General features: G+C 40.2%; 1 protein-coding gene across 32 annotated transcripts in view; it reads left to right on the top strand.

The window, feature by feature from the left end:
• LRRFIP1 (LRR binding FLII interacting protein 1) overlaps window positions 1-22,608 on the top strand; it is a 111,413-nt gene that overhangs the window by 23,504 nt on the left and 65,301 nt on the right. For 13 of the 32 annotated variants that reach the window (XR_004647656.1, XM_034785489.1, XM_034785462.1 and 10 more), the window contains exons 3-8: window positions 5,977-5,994; window positions 10,058-10,105; window positions 13,016-13,060; window positions 13,580-13,630; window positions 17,703-17,735; window positions 20,423-20,467. The exons of 3 other annotated variants lie outside the window; for them this stretch is intronic. Coding sequence is in view for 28 of the 29 variants with exons in the window: in XM_034785489.1 (XP_034641380.1) it covers window positions 5,977-5,994; window positions 10,058-10,105; window positions 13,016-13,060; window positions 13,580-13,630; window positions 17,703-17,735; window positions 20,423-20,467 (240 nt within the window). In the remaining variant the exon portion in view is untranslated. Of the gene's footprint in view, window positions 1-3,984; window positions 4,179-5,976; window positions 5,995-10,057; window positions 10,106-13,015; window positions 13,061-13,579; window positions 13,631-17,702; window positions 17,736-20,422; window positions 20,468-22,608 lie in introns of those variants that run through there. 16 more of the 32 variants (XM_034785487.1, XM_034785463.1, XM_034785485.1 and 13 more) reach the window with 6 other exon arrangements.

The following is a 22,608-nucleotide window of genomic DNA, read 5'->3' as shown; positions in this document are numbered from 1 at the left end:
TGGCGTCAGTCATACAAACTCTGCCCTTGGTTGTAGCGTTACTGTCAGTCTACCGCCAGGGCACTGTACTCTTATGTTCCTTATTGGGAGAAATGACTGCATATGTTCAGGCTCCTGTTCTTAATCAGTACAACAATAAAAATTTCTATGAAGCAGAAGGAATTCCTGAATTACAGCTCAGTTTTTCTGAACAGGGAAGAGCCTAAATCAGAGAGATTACCAAGATGTAACTGAGAGAAGAATGTTTTTCTAAAATTTTTCTCTGGCTGTAGAATAAATTAAATTCTTATCTCTTATTTAAGAAATACAATATTCTGCAGCAATGATACAAGACATTAACATTATTGTAAACCGTGCAGTTTTGTGAATAATTACTGTAGAAAGCTCAGATGTGTTTTATATAGAGGCACATTCTGGTTTATTCGCTTACAAGACTAAATATGTTTTGCTTTTTTTCTAGGGCATATAACTAGATACCACTGTTTAAATTGATAGTATTGTCTGAAGTGAAAAGAAAATGGTAATCTCATCCCACTCTTTCTAAACCTCAGCAGAAAATCTCTACAGTGTCTTGTGACACATCAACAATCTGCTTGCCTTTGACTAACTCTACGACTGCCATTACTGTCAGGGTGAGGGGGTAGTGTAACACAAAATACCTTCATTGCTATCTTTCTATGGCTGCAGGACTTTCTTTTCTCACTTTCACATACAAAGCCAAAGGAGGAGGAAAATATATTTACTAGCTACAGCAAAATATTGATATAAACTTTTCTATAGTGTCCTTTCCTAACTCTTCATTCAAGATGTATTTTTGTAAATAAATTAAGTTAATGAATGTGAAAGACTTGCAATTGTGATTCATTTCCATTAATCCCCTACTGAGTGGGAATTAAGACACTTTCTTTCCTTGCTTGGATTTAATGTCTGTAGGTCATGTGACCTGCTGACCCAGATCTGACACTGGGTAACTAGGATTCTGTGATAGCCATCTAAGGCTGGGAAGGTAACAGGCAGTGAGAGACCTACAAGGAAACAAAACTCCGGCTGGCTTGGCCTGGAGGGCAGGGAAGTTTTGGCTGGAATTTGTTTTCCACTTCTGTATGGGAGAGAGACTGCTGTTCCAGTATGAAGATTGGCCTGTATCCAGTTTTGAGACTGCACAGCAGCTAAAAACAGGTACTGTGATTCACGGCAGGATAGAAAGGGGAAGAAGTGAAGGTTATATGTGCACTAATACTGCATCATCCATAGACCTTCTGTCTTGACAATAGCGCTTACCTTTTTTCTGCCCCAGGATCTATCAATTTGATCATTTTTTTTGTAGTAGCAAACATGTACCGTTTACGTTAAGTGGTACATTTATTGTAGATGTTGCAGTAACCAAGCCACTGTTAGCACTGTGGGCAATAATAAAGTAGATTTTTTTTTCTGTATTGAAATATTGTAAATATTAGAGAGTCCTGACTGCTTACAGATCAATTGATAGAAGAAAAAAAATCTTTGATTATATAGCTGCAATAGGATATCCCTCTTTGTTTAAAAGTAATGGATAGTTATTGATTATGCTATTTATTATGGTCGACATTTATTCCTTTTGTTTAATCTTTCCTATGAAGGCATTTTCTTACTATATAAATTAATGTTTGGGCTTGCTGCAGAGCGGCCAAAAGGCTCTAAATTCTGATAAACGTACTCTCTATTTTAAGGCTAAATTGGAAGCAGGAGGATTAATCTTAATTTATAAAGCAGTCTCTTTCCACTACTTTATTAGAAATTCAGGAGGGCTTTTTGAAGGATGTATTCGTTAATATTGGCGTGTTTGAAATACGGCTTTCAATATGGAAGACTTTATTCTACTTTATTTTTAGTTGGGACCTAGTCGTTTAGTTATATGATGACTTCCCATGTTGTCAGTGTGGAGTATACCTATTTCTGTCAGACCTGGATGTAACCACCCTAATCCATGCATTTTCACCTCAAGAATGAACTACTGTAACTCCTGCAAGTTAATGTTAGTGGTTAATCAAAAATCCCATTTTTATAAAATGTAGCAGCCCGCATCTTGATCCAGGCTAGCTGTTGACAGCACATTACATCATTACACTGTGCTCGCCACTCCCGGCCCCCACATAAACCTCTGGGTCCAAATCAAGGCCCTTGGCCTAATCATTAATGCCATTAATAAACTGGGTCCAGACTCTGAGACCACCTCTCTAGCTGCAAAATGCTACACTCATTGAGCACACAAACTTTTCTAATCTAAGTGTGACTATTTTAGGACTCAGAGGCAAAATTTTCTCTGCCCTGTCTCCAAACTGTGGAACATCTGCCAGACACCAGAATGTACCCCTTTGTGAATGCTGTCAGAGTCCAGTGCAAACCTCACCTTTTTCTCAGCAGCCCATGCACGGTGAAAGATTCTGAAGAATGAAGATGAGACACAGAGGTGTACAAGAAAATGAGAATGGTAAAGTAGGGAGAGAGGAAAAACAGGCTAAATAAGACCAATACCTCCTACACCTAACCTGCTTTTTGTGATGCATTTTTGCCAGCTAGATATAGTGAAAGGCAACTGAAAATACGAGAGAAGTGGACAACTAGAGTTTAATAAGCATTCTTGCTCAGTCTAAATGAGCTGTAGGATATTTTAATTCATTTCCCACCTAGAGGCTCTCCTACTTTCCATATTCCAGATACCTACTAGATATTAGACTTATTGGAGCATTGGTTGTCAAAATATTTGCTAGACTTGCCCATTGGGATCAGATTTAAATTCCATCCTTCTCTCACTGAGATTGTAACAAAACCCATATACACACCTATACATTTCTGATGGATTTGCTCCAGACAACTTTGGGCAATGAGCACGTGGACCGATGCGACTTCCAGTACCTAGAAGGCTGGCACATTTGTGGGGCAAGCCACCATTAATATCCACAGTACCACCATCTCTGGGTTTGGGTTACCTGTCTCCTATTGACATAGGTTCTGCTCCATTGTTATCTCTGGACTCAGTCATCTTAGTCAGATTCGGAAGTGGGGTCTTTTGTGTCCCACAANAAAAAAAAAAAGATTTACTATCAGATTTCTAAAGTGATTGGACAGATTATTTCTTCTGGTACAAGAATCCCATGGAACCTCATGCTAACAAAATTAATGGGGCCTTCCTCTGAACTTCTTACGACTTGCTTCCTACTCCACTTCTCTATGAAAATGGTGTTTCTGGTGCAATAACCTCAGCAAAGAGAGTGGGCAAATTAGGAGCCTTGGTTTCAGAACCTCTTTCCACGGTTTTTCATAAGGATAATGTTTACCTCCATCGCCCAAAATTCTTGACAAAGATAGTTTTCAATTTCTACATTAATCAGGCAATTTATTTACCAACATTTTTCCAGAAGCCTCGTGTATACAGATGAGCAGAAGTTTCATTCATTGGATGTGAGAAGAGCATTGGCCTTCTACTTGGACCGCGCCCGACCCTTTACGCAGTTATTTGTTGCAATTGTGGACAGCATGAAAAGCAAACTGATTTCCATGCTGGACTTCCTTTTGGATTTTCTCTTGCATTTGTTTGTGCTGCTAGTTAGCTAATGTCACGCCACCCCTAAAGTATCAGTTCATTTGACCACAATGCAAGTGGCTTCAGCAGCTTTCCTAGCACAAGTACCTATTCGAGAGATTTGCAAAGCAGAATTATGGTCATTAGGGTACACGCTTTTGCTGCTCATTATGCCATTTCCCATCAGTCCAGGAATAATGCTAGTTTTTGGACATTTGTTCTACAATCACTGTTCAGATAGGCTGCAAACCTGCCTCAATGTTGTTCTGCTTGTGTGTCACCTACAGTGGATAAGATGTGCAGTCACCTTGAAGAAAAAATGGTTACCTACCTTTTTCATAACTGTTCTTTGAGATGTGTTGCATATGTCCATTCCACAACCTGAACTCCTTCCCTCTCTCTTGGAGTTTATCCAGTAAGAAGAACCTGAAGGAGATTGGGGGTGGCTCTGCTCTCTTATACCAGCATGCAGTGGCGCATGACGATAGCACTCAAGTCACCCTGATGGGTACCACTGAGGGGAAAATGTTCTCCAACAATGGTGCACAAGGTGCACGCTCAACAACAGTGGAATGGACATGGGCAACACATCTAGAAGAACAGCGGTTTCGGAAAGGTAGATAAGTTTTATCTTCTATGCTCTTTCCACTTCTGTTGAACACTGACATTAGTACTTAAACAAAGTGTTTCTCCCTTATAGCTTACCTTTTCTTCCTAATTAATTTTGAAGTTATAATGCTGAAATATTAACTAATTCGAAAGCAACAGACTGGCATCAATACAGTATCATAGTGTCACAAAGATACACAAGTTGGTTGGTTAGCTGTGTGGGGAAGATCTAGGTCCCAATTATCTGCATCTGTGCTCAGAGTTAATACTTCGGAGGCATTAACACAGACTCTGCAACTGCCCTTTACCATCACCCTGAGGGGAAATTTTGCACAGGCATAGCCTGTGAGATGGGATGCCTAAAGAAATGCTATGGAGATCCTGGGTCTCTGAGTATCTCAAAATTCACTGATTTAGGGGGACTGAGTACTTGTCCATTCCGTAGCTGGACCAACCCGGCTCCCCACTCCGCACTGAATAATGAAGAGGAAATTCAGAGTTGAAACTGATTTGTATTCCGTAGATGGGGTTTTCCCTCATAGAAGAGCGTGTGCCCCCTAGTTTCAGACGTGATGGGATTTATTCAATATCTGTGAATCTCCAAAAAAATAGATGTTAGGTAAAATTAATGATTGATTGGCAGTTCTGCTATACTGGAGAATTAAGAGCTTCCTTAATTGACCAGCAGTGTAAATTCTCTACATGTACAACAGGATGAATCCATTTTCCATTCCTCCATGGTTCAATGTTTTTCCTACTATGTATCTGTTTAATACAAAAACTGCTTGTTGCTTAGAGGTACTAATACCAATTCAAAAGGAAACTTGTTCCATTCTCTACACTTTTCTGTCTCTTTCTGTACAAACACACTATCGTCAGTAGTCTAAAAACTAAAGTAAATTTAGTCCGTAAACTAACTAGAGAAGAGAGCATGTGGGTAAGTTTTTTGGTGTACTATTCAAACTGTTAGTAAGAAATTAGGCAACAGTTTGGTTAGTAGCAGCAGCAGTGCAGTCATTACTGGCTGCAGACATGCACTTTCAGTCTGATCATTGGAGGCCTATTAATTACAATTAAAAGCTGGGCAGAGGAAGAGGAACACAGTTGGAAGCATTTGGGTGTACGTACAGGCTTTTGAGCAGTAACATTAGTCCTAGCCAACACCTGACACATTTTCTGTGTAACTGATCGATTGACAATTGTACTTGATAATGCCGTTTTCTGCTAGTTATTAAAATGTCATTGCTGCTGCTTAGCTAAGTACAACCCAGAAACAAAGCGGAGGATTACTAAGGGCTGGCAGTTTAATCTACAGCTAATGCTATTAAACTCATTTGATTTTATTGTAATAGTAGATGCATAATTGTCCTCTTGGATAGATATTTGAGTATCCACAATTTTGGAGGGAGGGTGGTGCAAACCCAATTCTCATCATCTGATCTTTGAAATGAAAGACTCTTGCCACAGACTCAATGTAAAGCTTGAGAAATGTTTTTACAAGTTAACATGCAGCTACATCTGTTTCTGTATTATAGTATCAAGTGGGTGTAAAATCAGGAAGAGCATAATTTGACTAAGCTCAATATGACGGGGGCTGGAGAGAGAGAGCAGGGAAGTTTAATTTTGCAAAGGTTTCCTGGATTTCAATTATGGCTTATTTCTGAATTCACACTTTACTGTATGTACTATATAAACAACCTTTTCCCTTTACAGTAGGTTCTAAAATTGTATTGCTATTTATTAATTTATTCATACAAGCATTTTTTTCTTTCCCAATTTCTTTCCTTTTCCCCTTTTTCCTGTAGATCTATCAGGTCCAAAAGGTAGGGTTTGTCTGGTCTCTTGTGTTATGATTTGCATGCATTTTTGTCACATCGGGGGCCTTGATACCATTTCAGAAATAAACCCCCTCAAGAATGCATGGTACGCAGCAGGTTTTTTCTGTGTGGAACTATCCTTAACTATTATGTGATCTCCATACCCTATCTGTCCCTCCGTCACCCCAGCTCTGAGAGTTCTCCTGGTCGTTAAGAAAATAATGTGCTTAGTTAAACATTTTAAAACAACCCTCTCCTCTGTCAAATACTCAGTATCTTTCTAGCTCACGTCTCATAATTTCAAGTTATTCCCTCCTGATGATTTTCATGTAAATGGTCAGTGTAGTCAGCGAAAGATTAATTTGACAAATCAGGCATAATGTGAAACTGCATGGTGGCTTCGTGTGTCATAAACTGTACAGTAGTTTGTGGAATGAATGCAAAAATTACAATTTTTAATGTTTATAATAGTAGTTACTGATCATCAGCAAGTCTTCATGTTATGTCAAAATCTCAAGCTGTACAATACTTGCTGTGCATGAACTGTATAGCACCTAAATGGAAAAATTGTTTTAAAAAACCATATCATGTTGGGGAAGAAGGAAACACAAGACTGTATAAACCTGCTGTTATCCACCTTATTTGATAAATGGTCCTTCTGAGACTGTTACCTTTCTTTGCACCATAAGTGTCTTCTGTAAATCAAACTCTCGTTTGCTTTGACCTGTCACTTCAGTATCCTTTGTTGCATGTTTCACTAGCTGATGTAGTTTAGAGTTCTGAAAGTGCTGTTATATGCTGAAAAGTGAGTATGTAAAACTGACACTTTCTTATTGAAATGAGCTGCTATCTGTTCAGAGAAATAGCTTGATTACTTCAGTGACAAAAATAAATTTTAATCTCGTTATCCTTGCCAAACCAACTCTGTTTTGGGAGAGCAAGTTGAATTCAGTTTCTGCCTGCACGTCAACAGAGTTAAGTCAAGTCCCAATTATGGGATCAAATTTAACCCTTAGTTACACTACATATGTACATCCCCATTGGAGGTATTCTGATTGTGCAGCTAGAACAAGGTAAAATTTGGCCTTCAGAATCATTACTATATGAACCAGGAACTACCTAGTTTAACTTTCAAATCCCATTTTTAGTATTTAAAAAGCTACCAGTTAGTTTTTTCTAACTCTTATAATTGGAGTAAACTTGATCTGGAATCCCTGGCAGATGTTAAAACTGGAATCTCACAATGCTATTTAATGTCACTTTTCTGATTAGAACAGCACTTGAAGCTCGCAATAGCATACTAACTACAAAGATCAAATGAATGGGTGAACATAATTTTTCTTCTTGAAAATGTCCTAGAATTACGTACCATTTGTAAGAGAAATCTGCAGGGAAACTAGATAATAGTCAACTTTGACTACTTGAAGAAAGAGACTTGATGTTGTTGGTTTGGCAAATGTCTGTAATACTTTCACATATTTAAAAGACTACCAAATATTTTCAGTCAATATTAGGTGATCATGTTTATATCAAAGCATTTTATAAATTAAAGAATAGAACCTCTAAGGCACTCATTAGCTGTTCTTTCACCAATGGTATTAAACCTTGTAGCTTTAGGTGGGTGGAGGAACGGAAGGCACAAAGGAGAACTGTAAAACTCCCCGGAAGTAAATTTGAGAAACATTGAAATCTTCTATGGATATCTCCTTGTCCTTATTCACAAGACTGAATTCAGAAGGCCAAGTCACAAACAATAGGATTAAGTATGAAGAAAGCATGGTTCACAAAACCTTGAGGATATTGTTAATTTTATTTATAAAAGCTTCCTATGCAAACCCAATGGCTTGGGCTTTTTATTTTCATGGAATTTTTAGGTTTGAATTGCATCATTTAAATCAATCTGGTTACCAGACAAAATTCCAAGCAAATTGTTTTGGAGAAAATGTGCCTTTTTAATCCGTTTACCTGTCCTGAATATTACAAAGCAAAATGTATAAGTTTTGCCAAACAGGACTCTGCAGTTGTCTAAACCAGTGCATTTATTTACAGGATTGGGACCTTACATTATATTTCATTTTGGGGTAGGTTGTCGTATATATTACATTTCTACCTCAGCACGTGTGATGAGATGCATAAAGCTTGTAACCATGGTCAGTTACTGAAGAAAGCACAAGAAGAAGTACAAAAGAAATGTATTACGCCCCATCTTGAAGTACACTTTGGATTCTTATTTCTTTCTGGCTAAGCAGTGTATGAGCATTGCAAGAGGTTCCTGAGCTCGTGCTTAAATGCTTTGTGGAAAAGAGAAGCAATAACTTACGTGCCAAATTTTAAACATGCAAGTAAATTACCTTGCTGAATAAGAGTCGTCGTCTTTATGTTCCAGAATCATGATTGCATAGTGCTTTTAAACATATAAAGCACTAAATAAATGCTCTTATTTTTAATTATTTTAAAATGTTTGATTTAAATGGCAGACACTGCTTTTGGAAGCTTATATTCGAATATTTTTCATATTTGTATAAGACCGCAGTAAGCATCCATCCACCCCTTCTCAATTGTTCCTCCAAGCCAATGATATCTATCAAGTTAATCATTCGGTTTTGTCTGCCCAGATTCTCCTAACTGAGCAGTCGTTTTTATGATCTCCTTTGAAAAGCACTGCTTTTCTCTTTCTGGGGTGGGCCGGGGGGAGGGGAGAGGCTCAGATCACCCCCTTTGGTTTGAAGGCACAGTTAGTCGAGTTGTTTGTAATCTGACAGAATTAGACAAGGAAAGCCAACATGTGTGTCTCTTTCACCAAGTTTTCTCATAAGCAGATTGTTTTAGGAAGTAAGGTGAATGAAACTGTTGCAATTGAGTTGATGCTAAACACTGAGTATACCATAAAGACTTCCAGTTCTTGAATGTTTAACTTAAATGTTATGAGATCTAAACAAAATAGGAAGCCATGCTTTTAAAAACAATTCCCTGTCTCCCTCTCAAAGGCACTGCCAGCAATGCGGGTACAGGCAAAGATTAGATGTGGGCTTATTTACAATAATATGAATCTTTTGGAGGAGAATATTAGTCAAACAAATTGTTCTGAGTGCATTTTCCTCCTAAATAGGAAATACCTGTGCTGATATTACTCCTTGTTTACAGTGATTCTTCTTTATAGCAGTAATTCTTTAATTTTGTCATAACTTTCAAAAAGTTTGTCATACTATTTTGTGTTGAGTAGACTTTCATTAAAGCCCCAAAATAGAGCTTTTAATACAGTGTGTATATGGGAAGAAAAAACCTAAAATTATTTATTTACTGAACTCTAAAGCACTTCTTGTCTAATCCAATCACAAAATCAGTAGGGTTACTCCGGAGTTGTTATGCAAAGAAAATATGAACCAAGAAACTGAAGGCTTTCTTCCTGGAATGCATATGTGATATTTGGTACTGAGTGGGTGTGGGCTTTCCAGACCTTACCCTCCACCTTTTGTGGTTCTGCACATCCTAAACTGTACTGCAGGTTCCTTATAATATGAAACCTCTTGCCATTCATGATATTGTACCACTTCCATGATGATGGAAGTCGTGGAAAAGCCGATCACATTTTGAAAAAGCTCTTTTAAGAATTGTTCATTTTCGTAAGAGTACATGGAGATTAACTCTACGTTAATCACTTTGTCTTCCTTCCAAGCGTACAAATCCAGGGTTTGCTGGAACTTTTCATCCTGAAAATGTTATGTTCAGATCCCTCGTAACAAGTCCTGACTGAACTGGGTCGGGAACCCACGGCTCATTACACCCTTTCTCACTCCTTTCCCCACAGCTTTGCTTATGATTGGTTTAAAAACAACACAAAAGCTTTTCTTCCTCAGGCATGTGCTGCTTTTCACAGCGGTATGAAGGAGCTGAGTCACGCTCTGCAATTTGTAGCTTTGCACTGGCATGTTTGTCTAATCCTTGAGCGTGCATGTTTCAGTGTGAGAGCCGGACTGTGCAGCTCGGCAGAACCATGGCAATGCATGTCTCAAAGTTCAGTGCTTCTCTTTCTCCTCTAAATTCTGTTTTTTCCCTTTTCTGTCTATAGAAATATTATGGTCTGGATACAAAGTGGGGTGACATCGAGCAGTGGATGGTAGGCCTTGACCAACAAAGCTAAAAATAATTTTAACCTTAATCTTGTTCAGCTTACAATGTTTTTGAAATTCCGTGGGACAGGTATATTGCTATATTTGATGAATTAATTTCCAATCTTATAAGGACTGTTTTGAACTCTGCATCTGGAGTATTGCTTATGTGTGTTTCTGTTTGTAGTAAGTTTGAAGGGTCTAATATATAGGATGTGATTATAGAAGCTGTTCTACTTCACAAAGCTCTGTTCCCAAATTGTTAAAAACTGATTGGAATTCAAACACATTACAACTATTGCTGGCATTAGCAATAGGATATACCTTTCTTTGGTCTGAATTTTTGTGATAGTTTGAGTTCTCAATGTCTAAGTTGAATAAATACTTAAACCTTGGGTGGGTGGTAGCCAGGGACTTCCAGGCATCTTTGCATTGACCCTGTGATCCTCTTCAACCGTACCTTATACAGTGTAGTTAGAAGGGCAAACACCAACATGAATATTCTTACATTACTCTTGTGATGCTCTCGCTCCCATCAGTTCTGAAATCTAACTTCCTAGCTTTCACTATGTAGTAAGCTATTGGGGACTGGTCCTGCTTTGAGCAGGGGGTGAACAAAATGACCTCCTGAGGTCCCTTCCAACCCTGATATTCTATGATTCTATGAAACATAGATTAGCCTCTCAAGAATATCCAACTGTTCGATGGTCATAACATAAGATTGAAATAGTTGCTAAAAATGGATTTCTTGATTTAAAAGCACACACACAAATTGGCTAAAGACTTGGAAAAAAATTGTTTTTTTTTCCTGATAACTAAAATAGTTGCTAAAACAGACCAGATTTGGTTTCAAATGTATTTATTTCAGTTTTTAAAAAGAAATTATTCTTTGATCCTTAGTTTATAAAGCCATTCATTAGTTAGGGACTGGAGGTAGGGCTGTTGTTCCCAGGCTGGTCTTTTTTGGGTACCCCTGACCTGGTAACATGAGTTAGTTTTTGGAAGTTGTTGGCTTGATTCTTGGAACCACGATCCCTTTCCCTTATCTCCCCAGCCACATACACACTTTCTTGGTTTACACTCCCACCATTGTCAAGGTGACTTACCATCCAGACAAGGTGAAGTTCCTCATTGAGTTTGAGGCCAAAAGGGACCACCAGATCATTTAGTCTGGTCTTCTGTGCATCGCAGGCCACTAAACCCCACCCCCATTACCCTTGTGTTGAACCTACTGACCTGGATTAGATTCAAGTATTACAGTCCTCAGGAGACTAAACTATTGAGTGCCACAGGCGGAGAATAGAAGGGTCTGAGGTGAACCAGTACCTAAGGTCTTGGCAAATGCAGGGAATTGATTTAGTGTGTTATATCTAAAGGATCCCAGCAGGTGACCCCTACTCCATGCTGCAGAGAGGCAAAAACAAAACCAAGCTCCCTGTCTGTCTGACCTGGGGAAAATTCCTTCATCACCCTCAAAATGGTGATCAGTATGAGCATGTGAGCAAGACCCACCTGCCAAACCTGATGATACGCCCTTGAGAGCTCACAAGTCAGCCTTTGTCACTTCAAAACCTTGCATGGTCTCCACAGAGAGATCGAGAGCTCGCTATCTAGTGCTGCCCAAATCCAGAGCTTAGTTTTATTGGGCAGAGCGCTAGCCACAGAATATTGAAGCTTGCTTGAAAACCAACAAATTTAAACTCGCCTCTGGCAAATATAGTTGTACAACACGCAAGTTTATTTTGCATTCCACTTTTTAGCCATTGCTAAATAGTGTTAAAACCATTTTGTTGAAATTTAATGCATTCTACCACATTGTCAGTGTTCAAAGTTCCCATACAAGGCAATGTCTAATATAGCCCAGTGATTGGAAGTAGGATACAGATTCTTTTAGCTTGTTAGCAAAGGTCATGTGTTTCAGTGAAACCCACATTAAAAGGTGATTGCCTTGTCATTTTTACAGGGTAGAGAATGCCATTCAAATTGAAGAAGACTTCTTTCTGAGCGGGATATAGACTAGAAAGCTTTCTTTTAAAAAGAGCTGTAGCTACAGGCTCTCAGACCCATTAGGGTAGTAAATTTAACTGTCTTAATCAGTGCGTTTGCACTGTGAATGTTTAGGTACTAATAAGAGACAAGCAGAAACTTCTGTTGGTGAATGAGACAAGTTTTTGAGCTCTTCTTACGGTTCCTGGGGAGCTCTAAAGCTTGTCTCCATAGGTGCCGACTCCATGGGTGCTCCAGGGCTGGAGAACCCATGGGGGGGGGGGGAAGGTGGGTGCAGAGCACCCACCAGCAACCCCCCGTCAGTGCCTCCCCTCCCCCCCAGTCCTCCCAGTGGCCCCTCTGATCAGTGCCTCCCGCCTGCCACTAGGGGGAATGGAGGCAGAAAGAGGCAGGGCGTGGGTGGGGCGGGAAGAGGCAGGGCAGGGGTGGGGTCTTGGGGAAGGGGTGGAGTAGAGGTGAGGCCTGGGACAGAGCTGGAGGGGAGCAACCCCCGGCACATTAGTAAGTTGACACGTATGCTTGTCTCTCTTTCACCAACAGAAGTTGGTCCAACTAAAAGATATTACCTCACCTACCTTGTCACGCTCATATCCTGGGACCAGCATGGCTACAACTACACTAGGTACAAATAAAGAAAACAATGCCTATAACTTGCCATTGTATTTTAGAAATGTATAGTGGTGACAAATGGCCTGGGATGAAGGAAGGAGGACAGCTATAGGGAAATAGCAAGTTCAAATTCTTTTCCTCAGTTGGCATAGTGCATCATCTGTCATTATCAGATTAAACCTTGCTAAATCCAGCTTCCTTCTCAACGCTGCTGAGGTTTCATTTTTTTCTTACTGAAGGCTTTGTTTTACTATTTCTGTCCTTTCAACATTTCCCTCTTACTTTCTCCGCTGCTTTGATAGGAAGACAGTGAGCGTTATTCTCGTAGATCCAGAAGAAATGCCTCGGTTAGTATTTTCTTTTGTGCCTTCTTCATCCGTATTTACATACGTCACTTCCAGCACACTGGCAGTGTGTCTTTTAAAAACAAATGTATTTACTGTTAATTTGTTGCAACACTTCATGCCTCTCTGCAAAGAATTCTGGGGAGTTTTTGCAAATTAAAATCCAACTGCTTTGCACAAGAGAACAATGAACCTGTTTGTTTTGCATGAGCCAGGCATGGCACAAAGAGGAGTTGTACAAGCTCCTAACCTGGTCAGCCTGTAGGGGAATGCTTTAGAACTTCCTTTGGACCATTTTCAGGCAATACAATGTTTGACGTGGCTCTGTTATATTTACTCTCATGTTTGTCATCTAATATAAATGAAACATATGTACTGGGCAAGCCTTTTCTTAAGGAGTTTAGCACCAAATCTTTTCCTCCCTCTGGCTTCTGTTTCATTGATTCTATCGTTACTTGTTTCATTGCTTGTTATCTGTATTCTTTTAATTGTTTCTTGTCTCCTACACTTTCTCTTCAATAGGCTTCAGATGAAGATGAGCGCATGTCAGTGGGTAGCCGTGGAAGCCTGAGGGTTAGTAACTTGTACAATTAAGTGCATGATTTTTTGTTATTGATGATGCTGTTCTCCCACATCTTGCAACAAGTTCCTCTGCATCCTTTCCAGAAAGAGCTCTGATAATTTTCTGTCTCCCAAACCAAAATGTAGTTTTCTACATTGTAGCCTTCTACTTGAGGTCTACATTGAAGCCAATAGTTCCTTCATCCAAGGAGAACTGTATAGGTGTGTCAGTTTCATAGATACTAAATTGTAAATATGAATATAAGTAAAGCATTACATTCAGTAGAGATTGTTTTTCCTGCTGAATACTCTCTTCACTAATCACTGGGGGAGGTATTTAGTCAAGATGTGGGTCTACAGAATTTCCTGTTGCATGGATCTTTTTAAGCTGTTCCAGTGTTAGTGACCATATGGAGCAATCTGAGAAATGATGCAGCATTCACTCGGTTGGGTGTTGGGGGGTTGAGGGGTCACAGTTTAGAAACTAAATGTAAATCACCTGATGGAAAGCACATCTGTTCATTGTTACTGTGAACCAGTATTAATACTGTTCTTAGCTGGTCTTTTTAAATAGCTTGGGGATCCAGGTGACTTCTTCCTCAAAGCTGGCATTATTGAGATGTTTGGAGTCTGTCTCCTCCCAGAAATGAGACTGGGCACTAAGGAAGGATCACTTGTGCACGTGTAGTGAGCACAGGAGCTCACATAGGGTTAATCTAGATGAGATAAATTCACCCTTTAACAGTAACATCTTCCTAGTACATCTGAAAAACACTGTCATGTACAAAATAGTGCAACCAGCCTATATGTAGGTACATCAAACTGCTTCACTCTGTACCATTCCAGTGTGCACCATTTTAATTCCAGTGTGGACCGAACTAGCTCTCATCATAGCGCACATGGTTGAGACATTCCTGTTACTGTCCCATGGTGCACTGATTGTCTTTTGAAAACGCTTAAAATTCTGGAGCCTATGGGATGGGTACTCCGAGGCCATGCAATTGAAATGGTCTAGAGCAGTACTGGTACTGACGTAGGGCAATACTGCAACAGTTTGGAACATGAATTAGCATGGCTAGAGTGGGCACATAGAAGCATCTGTGCCTAAACCAGTTCTGTTCTTCTGGTTCCATTAGGAATAATTGTTTTCTAATGCAGACAGAGTTTTAATGCAGTTAACGATAGCATTACTTTACCTCTTTAAGATTGATATAGATCACTGGTTCTCAACCAGGGGCCTGGGGGCCCACAAGCAAGTTTCAGGGAGTCTGCCAAGCATGGCTGGCGTTAGACTCGCTAGGGCCCAGAGCAGAAAGCTGAAGCCCCATCATGCAGGACTGCAGCCTGGGGCCCCAAGCCCCACCACCCGGAGCTGAAGCCAAAGCCTGAGCAACTTGTGACGTTGGGCCCCAGGCAACTGCCCTGCTTCTTACCCCTTAACGCCAGAGAAAAACCAGTTGTGGTACAGGAGAGCCGTGGAGTTCTTATAGCATGTTGCGGGGGAGCCTCAGGGCAAAAAAGGTTGAGAACCCCTGATATATATCAGACAAATTAAGATTATATATTTTAAAGAATGATCCAGTTCCTTAATGCTAGCTTTTACCATTTGCAGGGAGGTTTCATGCAGCTCTTGGAAGATCTTGTAATTAATTAGCCAACTAAGAGTTAATATTTTTTTTCTTTCTGAAGGAATATCCCCCAAGAAACTATTGAATGGAATGGTCTTATTTCCCCCTAAATAGTTTTATATTCATATGTATAATACCACTGGGGAAACAAATTGAATGAGTTATTGCTAATTAAATTTCCATCTTCTGGTGGACATACAGTATATCTTGTACTATGAGTCTCATTCCCTTTTTGTGTGACATCTATATACTATTCATTATATGGCATTGGTTTTACTGTAACATTCCCACCTCCTGGAATTGGGGATTAATTTAATTTGCCCAAATAGTATAACTAGAATGTGCTTGATACCTTTGTGACCTTGAATTCTTTATTTCACTAACAAGAAAGCAATAATTGATGGGTTTTCCGCAATGATGAGGAAAAGGTTAAGAAATATGAACATTAAAATAGATTTTAGTTGAATTAAACTTTAATAAAATTGTTCATGGAACTGACTTAGGAAAAAATGCTTTCATTCCTAGAGCACTTGAGGTTTCAGTTTAGTTTGTTCTGGGCAATTTTCAATTAAACTGCTTATCCAGTCCTGACTATAACTGTATTTTCATGGCCTGCAAGGAAATTAATGACTGAAATACCCTCTCCAAAATCCTCATGAATAAGGGTCCCTATTAAACCTTAATATACTTTATTCTGATGGTCATTGGTAATTAAAATTTGCATTTCACTAAACAGGCTGCATTTCCTCACCCAAAAGAAATGTCTGATTTCTAATCTGTCTGGAGTGTAAGTAGGCATCCCTAATATCCAACAGTATTCCCAGGCTACTAACCATACAGTCTTTCAGTTTGAAGAGCCAGATCTTTAGTCAGTGACTAGCAGCAGCTGAAGATCTAGCTCATAAATATTTACTAGTGAAGTTTGTGAGCAATGTCCTTGTTTGATAGAAAACTTGGTCTAATGGAGTCTTGTGGAAGAAACTTTATGCCGTAATATCCCTAATGTATTGCACCTAATTTCCTGTATTACTGTTAAAAGGGGAGCCTTCCTCAATGAATGATCATAAATCCAAATATTTGAGTTTTACACACACCGAGGGAGGTTTGACCCCTAAATTTTAAGACTTGAAGAATGAGAAACCCTTGATATTTCCTGCCCTGACCCTGGGGCAATTGTGACTTCATGCCAAGAAAAGCAGGATGTAGATATATTAGCTCATTAGTCTGAACCAAAATCTGTCCCTTAATAGATTTGGTTTAATGCACATGATTTTATTCACATTGAAACAAAATTCAACTAATTAGCATTGATACATGGCTCACAACTGCTTAACAAAATAGAATTGTGAATATGTTTTAAGTGGTTTGTGTAGACTTTTAGTTATGCTTCTGTTGACTTCTTTCAGGGGTCTTTGGTTTGGCTTTTTTATGTATGTATAAAAGTGAAACGAAAACCTGAGCTCCTAGGATCTGAGTTCAGGGTTCTCTGCTTCTTTTGCTAAGCCTAGTTAACATAAAGAACACTTTAGAAACAAGGAAACTATATCTTGTCTCTATTTAAGAGTTTGTAAAACTAGATCAGATTCACAGAGAAATCTGAATTCTGGTCTTTGTCAGTAAGTAAAGGTGGAATTTGTTTGAAAACCTTTTGTTTCAAAGTTTACTTGTTATAGAAATCTTCATATTTGGATTTTGTATTATGGAAACCTTCATATTTGGATTTGGTGTTAGAGATTTTTTAATTTCTCACGAAAAGAAGCTGTTTTTCTTCCTGTGAAAGTTCCTTGAAATATCTGTATGGGCACTCGTGGAACACCATACAAGATGTGTAGAATTTACAAATTTTCTCTTGGACGGTTGGTTCTTTCTCTTTTGGACAGGAAGTTTCCAAACAGTGGAGCAATGTCAGAACAATTATTACCATGTGAAACCTCCCAGTCCTCCAAATCAGCAATTTCTTTCTCACAGAGTTTTCGCCTGGAATGTTTTTTACTGTGGTTTGTTCTGAGACTGATGAAAACTGCCCGAGGATCCTACCTTATCATTCTGGAAACCCCATAGGCTTGCTTTACCCTTAAGTGATTTTTGTTGCAGAAAAACTTAAAATATCATCTTCTGTTTTTTTTAAGACACATGACCCTGGTTTCAGTCTTCTTCCACTGCAAATTCTCTTCAGTTTTCCCTAAAAATTTCACAATGGGCCAAGTCCCACATCCAAGATCCCACAAGGTGAAATATTGTTGCATTATTGCGCAATAGTGATGCAGTGTACAAGGACTTGTCTCTGTTTCTCTCGTTACTCTGGTTGATGGTTGCTGAAGTTCCTGACTGGTGCTGTCATTGCTCAAAACCAAGGAATTTTAAACTTTAAACCTCAGTACCTATGTCTTCCTGATTGCCATCTTTGGGGTTTTTTGTATTCTGATAGTTTTTGTTTCCTCTCATGCTCTTGACAGTCTGACTTGGAGTATGCCAGCGCCTATCCAGTGGTGAGGATGGTTTGAAGTTAGTGTGTGATAGAAATTGTGGGGAAAAAATACTAACGCTTATTGCTATATCTGGTCAATAGTAGAGAAGGAGACCCAAAAAGAAAAATCATGATGGCAGTGTTCTGGTCTCTGATGTGGATACCTGACTGCAAGGAATGAGACACATCCCACGGCTTCACTTAGCATTGTGACATTTGTCAGACTCAGCAAGGCAAAGGATTGAATAACAATCATGGAGAATGAACTAACTCCCACCTAAAGGTGTCGTCCCTTCAGGGCTGCGTGGAGACGCTTGCATTGCCACTACTTACATTGTACCTGCTTGGAGGAGAGATGGTTTCGTTCTCCAGTGCTCTGTGTGGTAACCTTCACAAATACAAATCTCACTATTTTCAAAATGTGTGTTTAATTGAGACGTGAACAGCAAACTTTTTCCTCTTTACTCCTGAGGGCGTTCTGCGCCTAAAAATTCTGCGCACAATATTTAAAATTCTGCAAGTTTTATTTGTCAACAAATAAATGCAGAGGCTCCAGCATGGCAGTGCAGAGCACAGGCCATTGGCTACACCCTGCAGCCTCCCCACCCCTGGGGCATGGAATCAGTGGTGAGGCTGCACCCGACCCTGACACAAAACAAAGCCTGGGCCTGCCCCAGAAACACTCTGGGGCCCTACCCTTCTGCACCAAGTGTGGGTGGGCAGGCTGAACCAGGCAAGATCCAAGTGTGGAGGGGCTCAGTATGGGGGGGATCCAAGTGTGGGGTGAGAGGATTCTGTGTGGGACAATCTGGGTGCAGGCAGCTCAGTGGGGGGGCCTAGGTGTGGGGGGATCTGGATGCACAGAGGCTCATTGGAGGGGTTCCAGGTGCAGGGGCAATGGGACACTGCAGGGGCTTCCAGGTGAAAGTGGTTGGGGAGGTCTGGTTGCTGGGGGAGTGGGGCCTGGGGGTCTGGGTGCAGCTAGTTGGGAGTCAGTGGTGTGGGGGTCTGGATGTGATGGCTCAGGCTTGAGTGCAGGGAGTTCAGTGGGAGTGGTCTGGGTGCAAGGGTGGGGGTCCTGAGGCAGGGGGCCTGGGTACAGGGGGCTTTAGATGCAGAGGTTGAGGTTCAAGGAGATGAGGTTTGGGTATGGAGGGCGAGGGGGGGTTCTGAGTGTACGGGGTGAGGCTCGGCAGGGGTGTCTGGGTATGGGAGATTAGGATGCATGGAGGTTGGGCAGATGGGGAGCAGATCCCTGTCCAGTGATCCCTCCCCCATAGCTGAGGAGTGATGGGGGCAGGAAGCAAGGGAGGATGCTGAGCTTCCTGCAGCAGGGGGAGGTTTCTGAGGGTGGGTCTGACACAGCCCCAGCCACTCCTTGTAGGGGAAGAGAAAGTCCCATCCTCTCCTGCCTCCAGCCCAGCTGGGACTAGCATCTGATCGCGGCTCAGGGTAGGAGTCACTGGCTGGGGTGTCCCCAGCCCTGCGGTGATTTACCTCTCCGCCGACTGTTCTGGGTGCTGAAACAATGTACCTGTGCAGCTAGGGAGTGGTGTGTGACTGCTCTTGCAGCTTCGCTTTGCTTACCTGTCAGTCATTTTTCTGCAGGGAAGCAAAGCTATTGCGGGGGACATGAATTCTGCACACGCGCAGTGGCGCAAAATTCCCCCAGGAGTACCTCTTGGATATTTTCCCCATTGTACAAAGAGCTGTCTTGGAAATCACTAAAATCTAGGTAGAAAAGCTGTTACCTATTAGAGTTGAATATTATATACAATTTTAATTTCTCATGTATTTCAAGCACCTTTTATTTTACATAACTCATTTCAAGTAGATCTGTTCTGGGAAACAGAAGATGAATAAATCTGGAGTATATACCATGTCTGAATAGCCTTATCTTTGCTTGTGAAGATAAAATCAACATTCATAGTAACAGTATGTGTTAAAAATAATAATAAAAAAGGACCATAAGATTGGGATCCTTAAATCTGGATTTAGATCACACGACAATGTTAATACTACTCCCTTGTGACTCTGTTGTGACAGAGCATAGGGTCTTGCTGTGCCTCCATAAAAGGCAAAGTACAAGAAGATCTTTTTTAAAAGCTGCTGAATGAAGAGCAGTTCCACTTTATTTGAACTGAGCATCATTTCTACCTCCCTCTAGCTGGCTGTTGTGAATCGGTGCTTCAGGCCTCCACATCAGAACTTGAAAACAAGCTCTTGTGGCCAATTTCATTGAAGGCTGTATTTTTCTCTCCTTTTCTGCATTCCCTACCCCTATTTCAAATTAAGAATTTGTTCACCCAGTATATTCTATTTCCTTGGTCAGTGGCCTATATTCAGATACAGTTCTAACACTTACTATGCTAAGTTTTTGCATGGATCTATTGGTGTAGTATGTATATATGGCAGAAGGGTCTATTCATTGATTTAATCCAGCAGGCATGAATGGTTTTAACTGCAGCTATTAATGTTAGCTGCATGATTATCATTCTTTAATCATTTTAAATCATAAACTAGTAATTTGAATCTGGTGTGATTCTGTTTTCTATATCCTCACTGAGTGTGTACATTGAAGCATGCTTTGTAGCTTTGTAGGAATACAAGACTTGGTTTTTGCATGTAGATCTGCATGTAGGACAGGGGGAAGATAGAAATACAAGAATTCATTGATCTTTTCACTGGGTATTCTTACTCTTACTACAGGCTGGATTAGAGAATGAGAGGACCAAAAAGAAGAACTCCAAAGCAGTATGTATTTAGAGATTGTTTTCCTCTGAGAGGGCTATGATGGGGCTGGAGAGAACTTGCCAAAATGTTGGCCATAGGGTTATGGCCAGATTGGGCCAAATAGTTTTCATTTATACTGAGAAATCAGCCTAATGCCAAGAATCTATTGTAGCTCTTTGTGGTTGTGGGTGCATAAAAGGCACTAGGTATCAGTTGCTTATTACAAAATGCAGTTCAGCCCAAATGATTATACAGCGGTACTGCTCAGAGGATTTTTTTCAAGATACTCTGTATCTTCATATATTACATTAGTTAGTAGAAAGATGTAGGGAAAAAATGGTAGCGGCTAGTGTGACTGGTAACTAAGGTTGTATTTTTTTCCATGAGGCAGGAGGAGGGAGAATGTCATTTAAAGTAGCAAACCAGTAAATGTAATGGGTCAACGTTCAATTAACAAGCACATGTAAGTAGCTAATAATTGAACAATGCTTTAAGATTCTAGGACTGCTTCATTAAATAAAACCATTTTTACAGGCTATTTTTTAACACATTGGAGCTTTACACTGGAAAATTTTCAAATCTCAGAGTAGTCTGTGTTTAAAAAACAGTCCCCCATAAACATCCACAGAACTGACTTCTGAAACTTTTACTAAGGAAAAGGAGTTTGATTGCTTCCAGGAATGCAGACTTGGTTTTGCTTAATGTAATGGGAAACTTTTAAGTGTAATTTAAGCAATGTTTGCAAACTGGGGAGGAGGTTATCAGATGTAAATGCCTGCACCAAACTAGGGACTACTTTTCTTGCTGCATTGATTTCATGCCAAAGACCTTTCAATCACCTGTTTTTTCCTAGAGAAGGTTATTGCAAAATCAATCTTTATGTAACTTCTATAGGGCCACCTACATGTAGGCTTTCTTTTGTCATCAATTGGAATATTGCATTTAGTACAAAATATGTTGCCAAATAATACAGTAAATACCCTGGAGGTGGAAATGTGACAAATATTTACTCATTTTGTCTGTCTGCCACAACTTTGTTCATAGTAACTCTCATGATGAATGCAACAGTTCAGGGCAACTGTCCCTGCATTTCCCCTCAGTGGTTCAGCAAGTGCACCAACTCTCATGTTTCAGCTCCCCAGCTGTTGCATTTCTGGGTGGAGAGCTGTATGTCTCTCCTTTCTGATCAGGGTATTCACAGGCTGCTGAGTTCCCTGCCTTCACTGTGTATTTCCCACGGTGCCTAAACAGACCTGTTTGCTGTCTCTTCAGAGACAGGAGAGTGACTGCTACAGATATAAATAACCACACAGTTCTTTCTAAGCAAGCCTACTTTATTCTTAAGATAAAAGCACCACAGAGAAAATATTTTAAAAACAAAAGAACTTTACACGGATGTTTATAAGCTTATCAAGTCCCAACCCTACCATGGATTCTGGCAGGAGTTCTTCAACCCTCCACTCTAGGTAGGGTGACCAGATAGCAAGTGTGAAAAATTGGGACAGGGGTTGGGGGGTAATAGGTGCCTATATAAGACAAAGTTCTATACATCGAGACTGTCCCTATAAAATCAGGACACCTGGGGAGTCATTGTGGTTACAAGTTTATTACAGCTTCAGATCAGAACAGGCACGGGGTCTTATGTGGCCTCAGTAGGCCAAGTCCTTCCAATCCTTCCCTAAGGATTGTGACCCTCCATGGACCAGAGGTTCTGTCCGTTTGCTGCATCAGGAAGAAGGCCCTGGATCACTTTAAAACCAGGCTATTAATCCAAAAATCGTTTCTTGCTCTGTTGGTCCCTGGCAAATCCAGTTTGAACTAGTACATGCGCATCTCCCCAGAGGGATGGCTTCTAAGGTTGATAAAGGAAGAAATTCATTAGCATCCCTGTCCCTACTAGAGAGACTACATACAGTGCCACAACATGTACACAATTGCATTTTAATACAGCGTACCCCAAGATATTAACCCTAATTCAGTAAGGTTTAATTTAATTCAACAAAGTTTATCGTAATTCCATATGGTTTGTTCACTAATTTACAGGATATTGTTAATCTCTCGTAATGCAGTCTAAAGTTAAGCATGTGCATAAATCTGTGTAGTATGAAGACCCTAATCACATCCACATTAATCAGGTTTTTCTCTGTGCATACACAAGTAGA

This window comes from Trachemys scripta, chromosome 11 (assembly GCF_013100865.1).
Source record: "Trachemys scripta elegans isolate TJP31775 chromosome 11, CAS_Tse_1.0, whole genome shotgun sequence".
NCBI lineage: Eukaryota > Metazoa > Chordata > Testudines > Emydidae > Trachemys > Trachemys scripta.
This window is presented reverse-complemented; position numbering and strand designations above follow the sequence as displayed.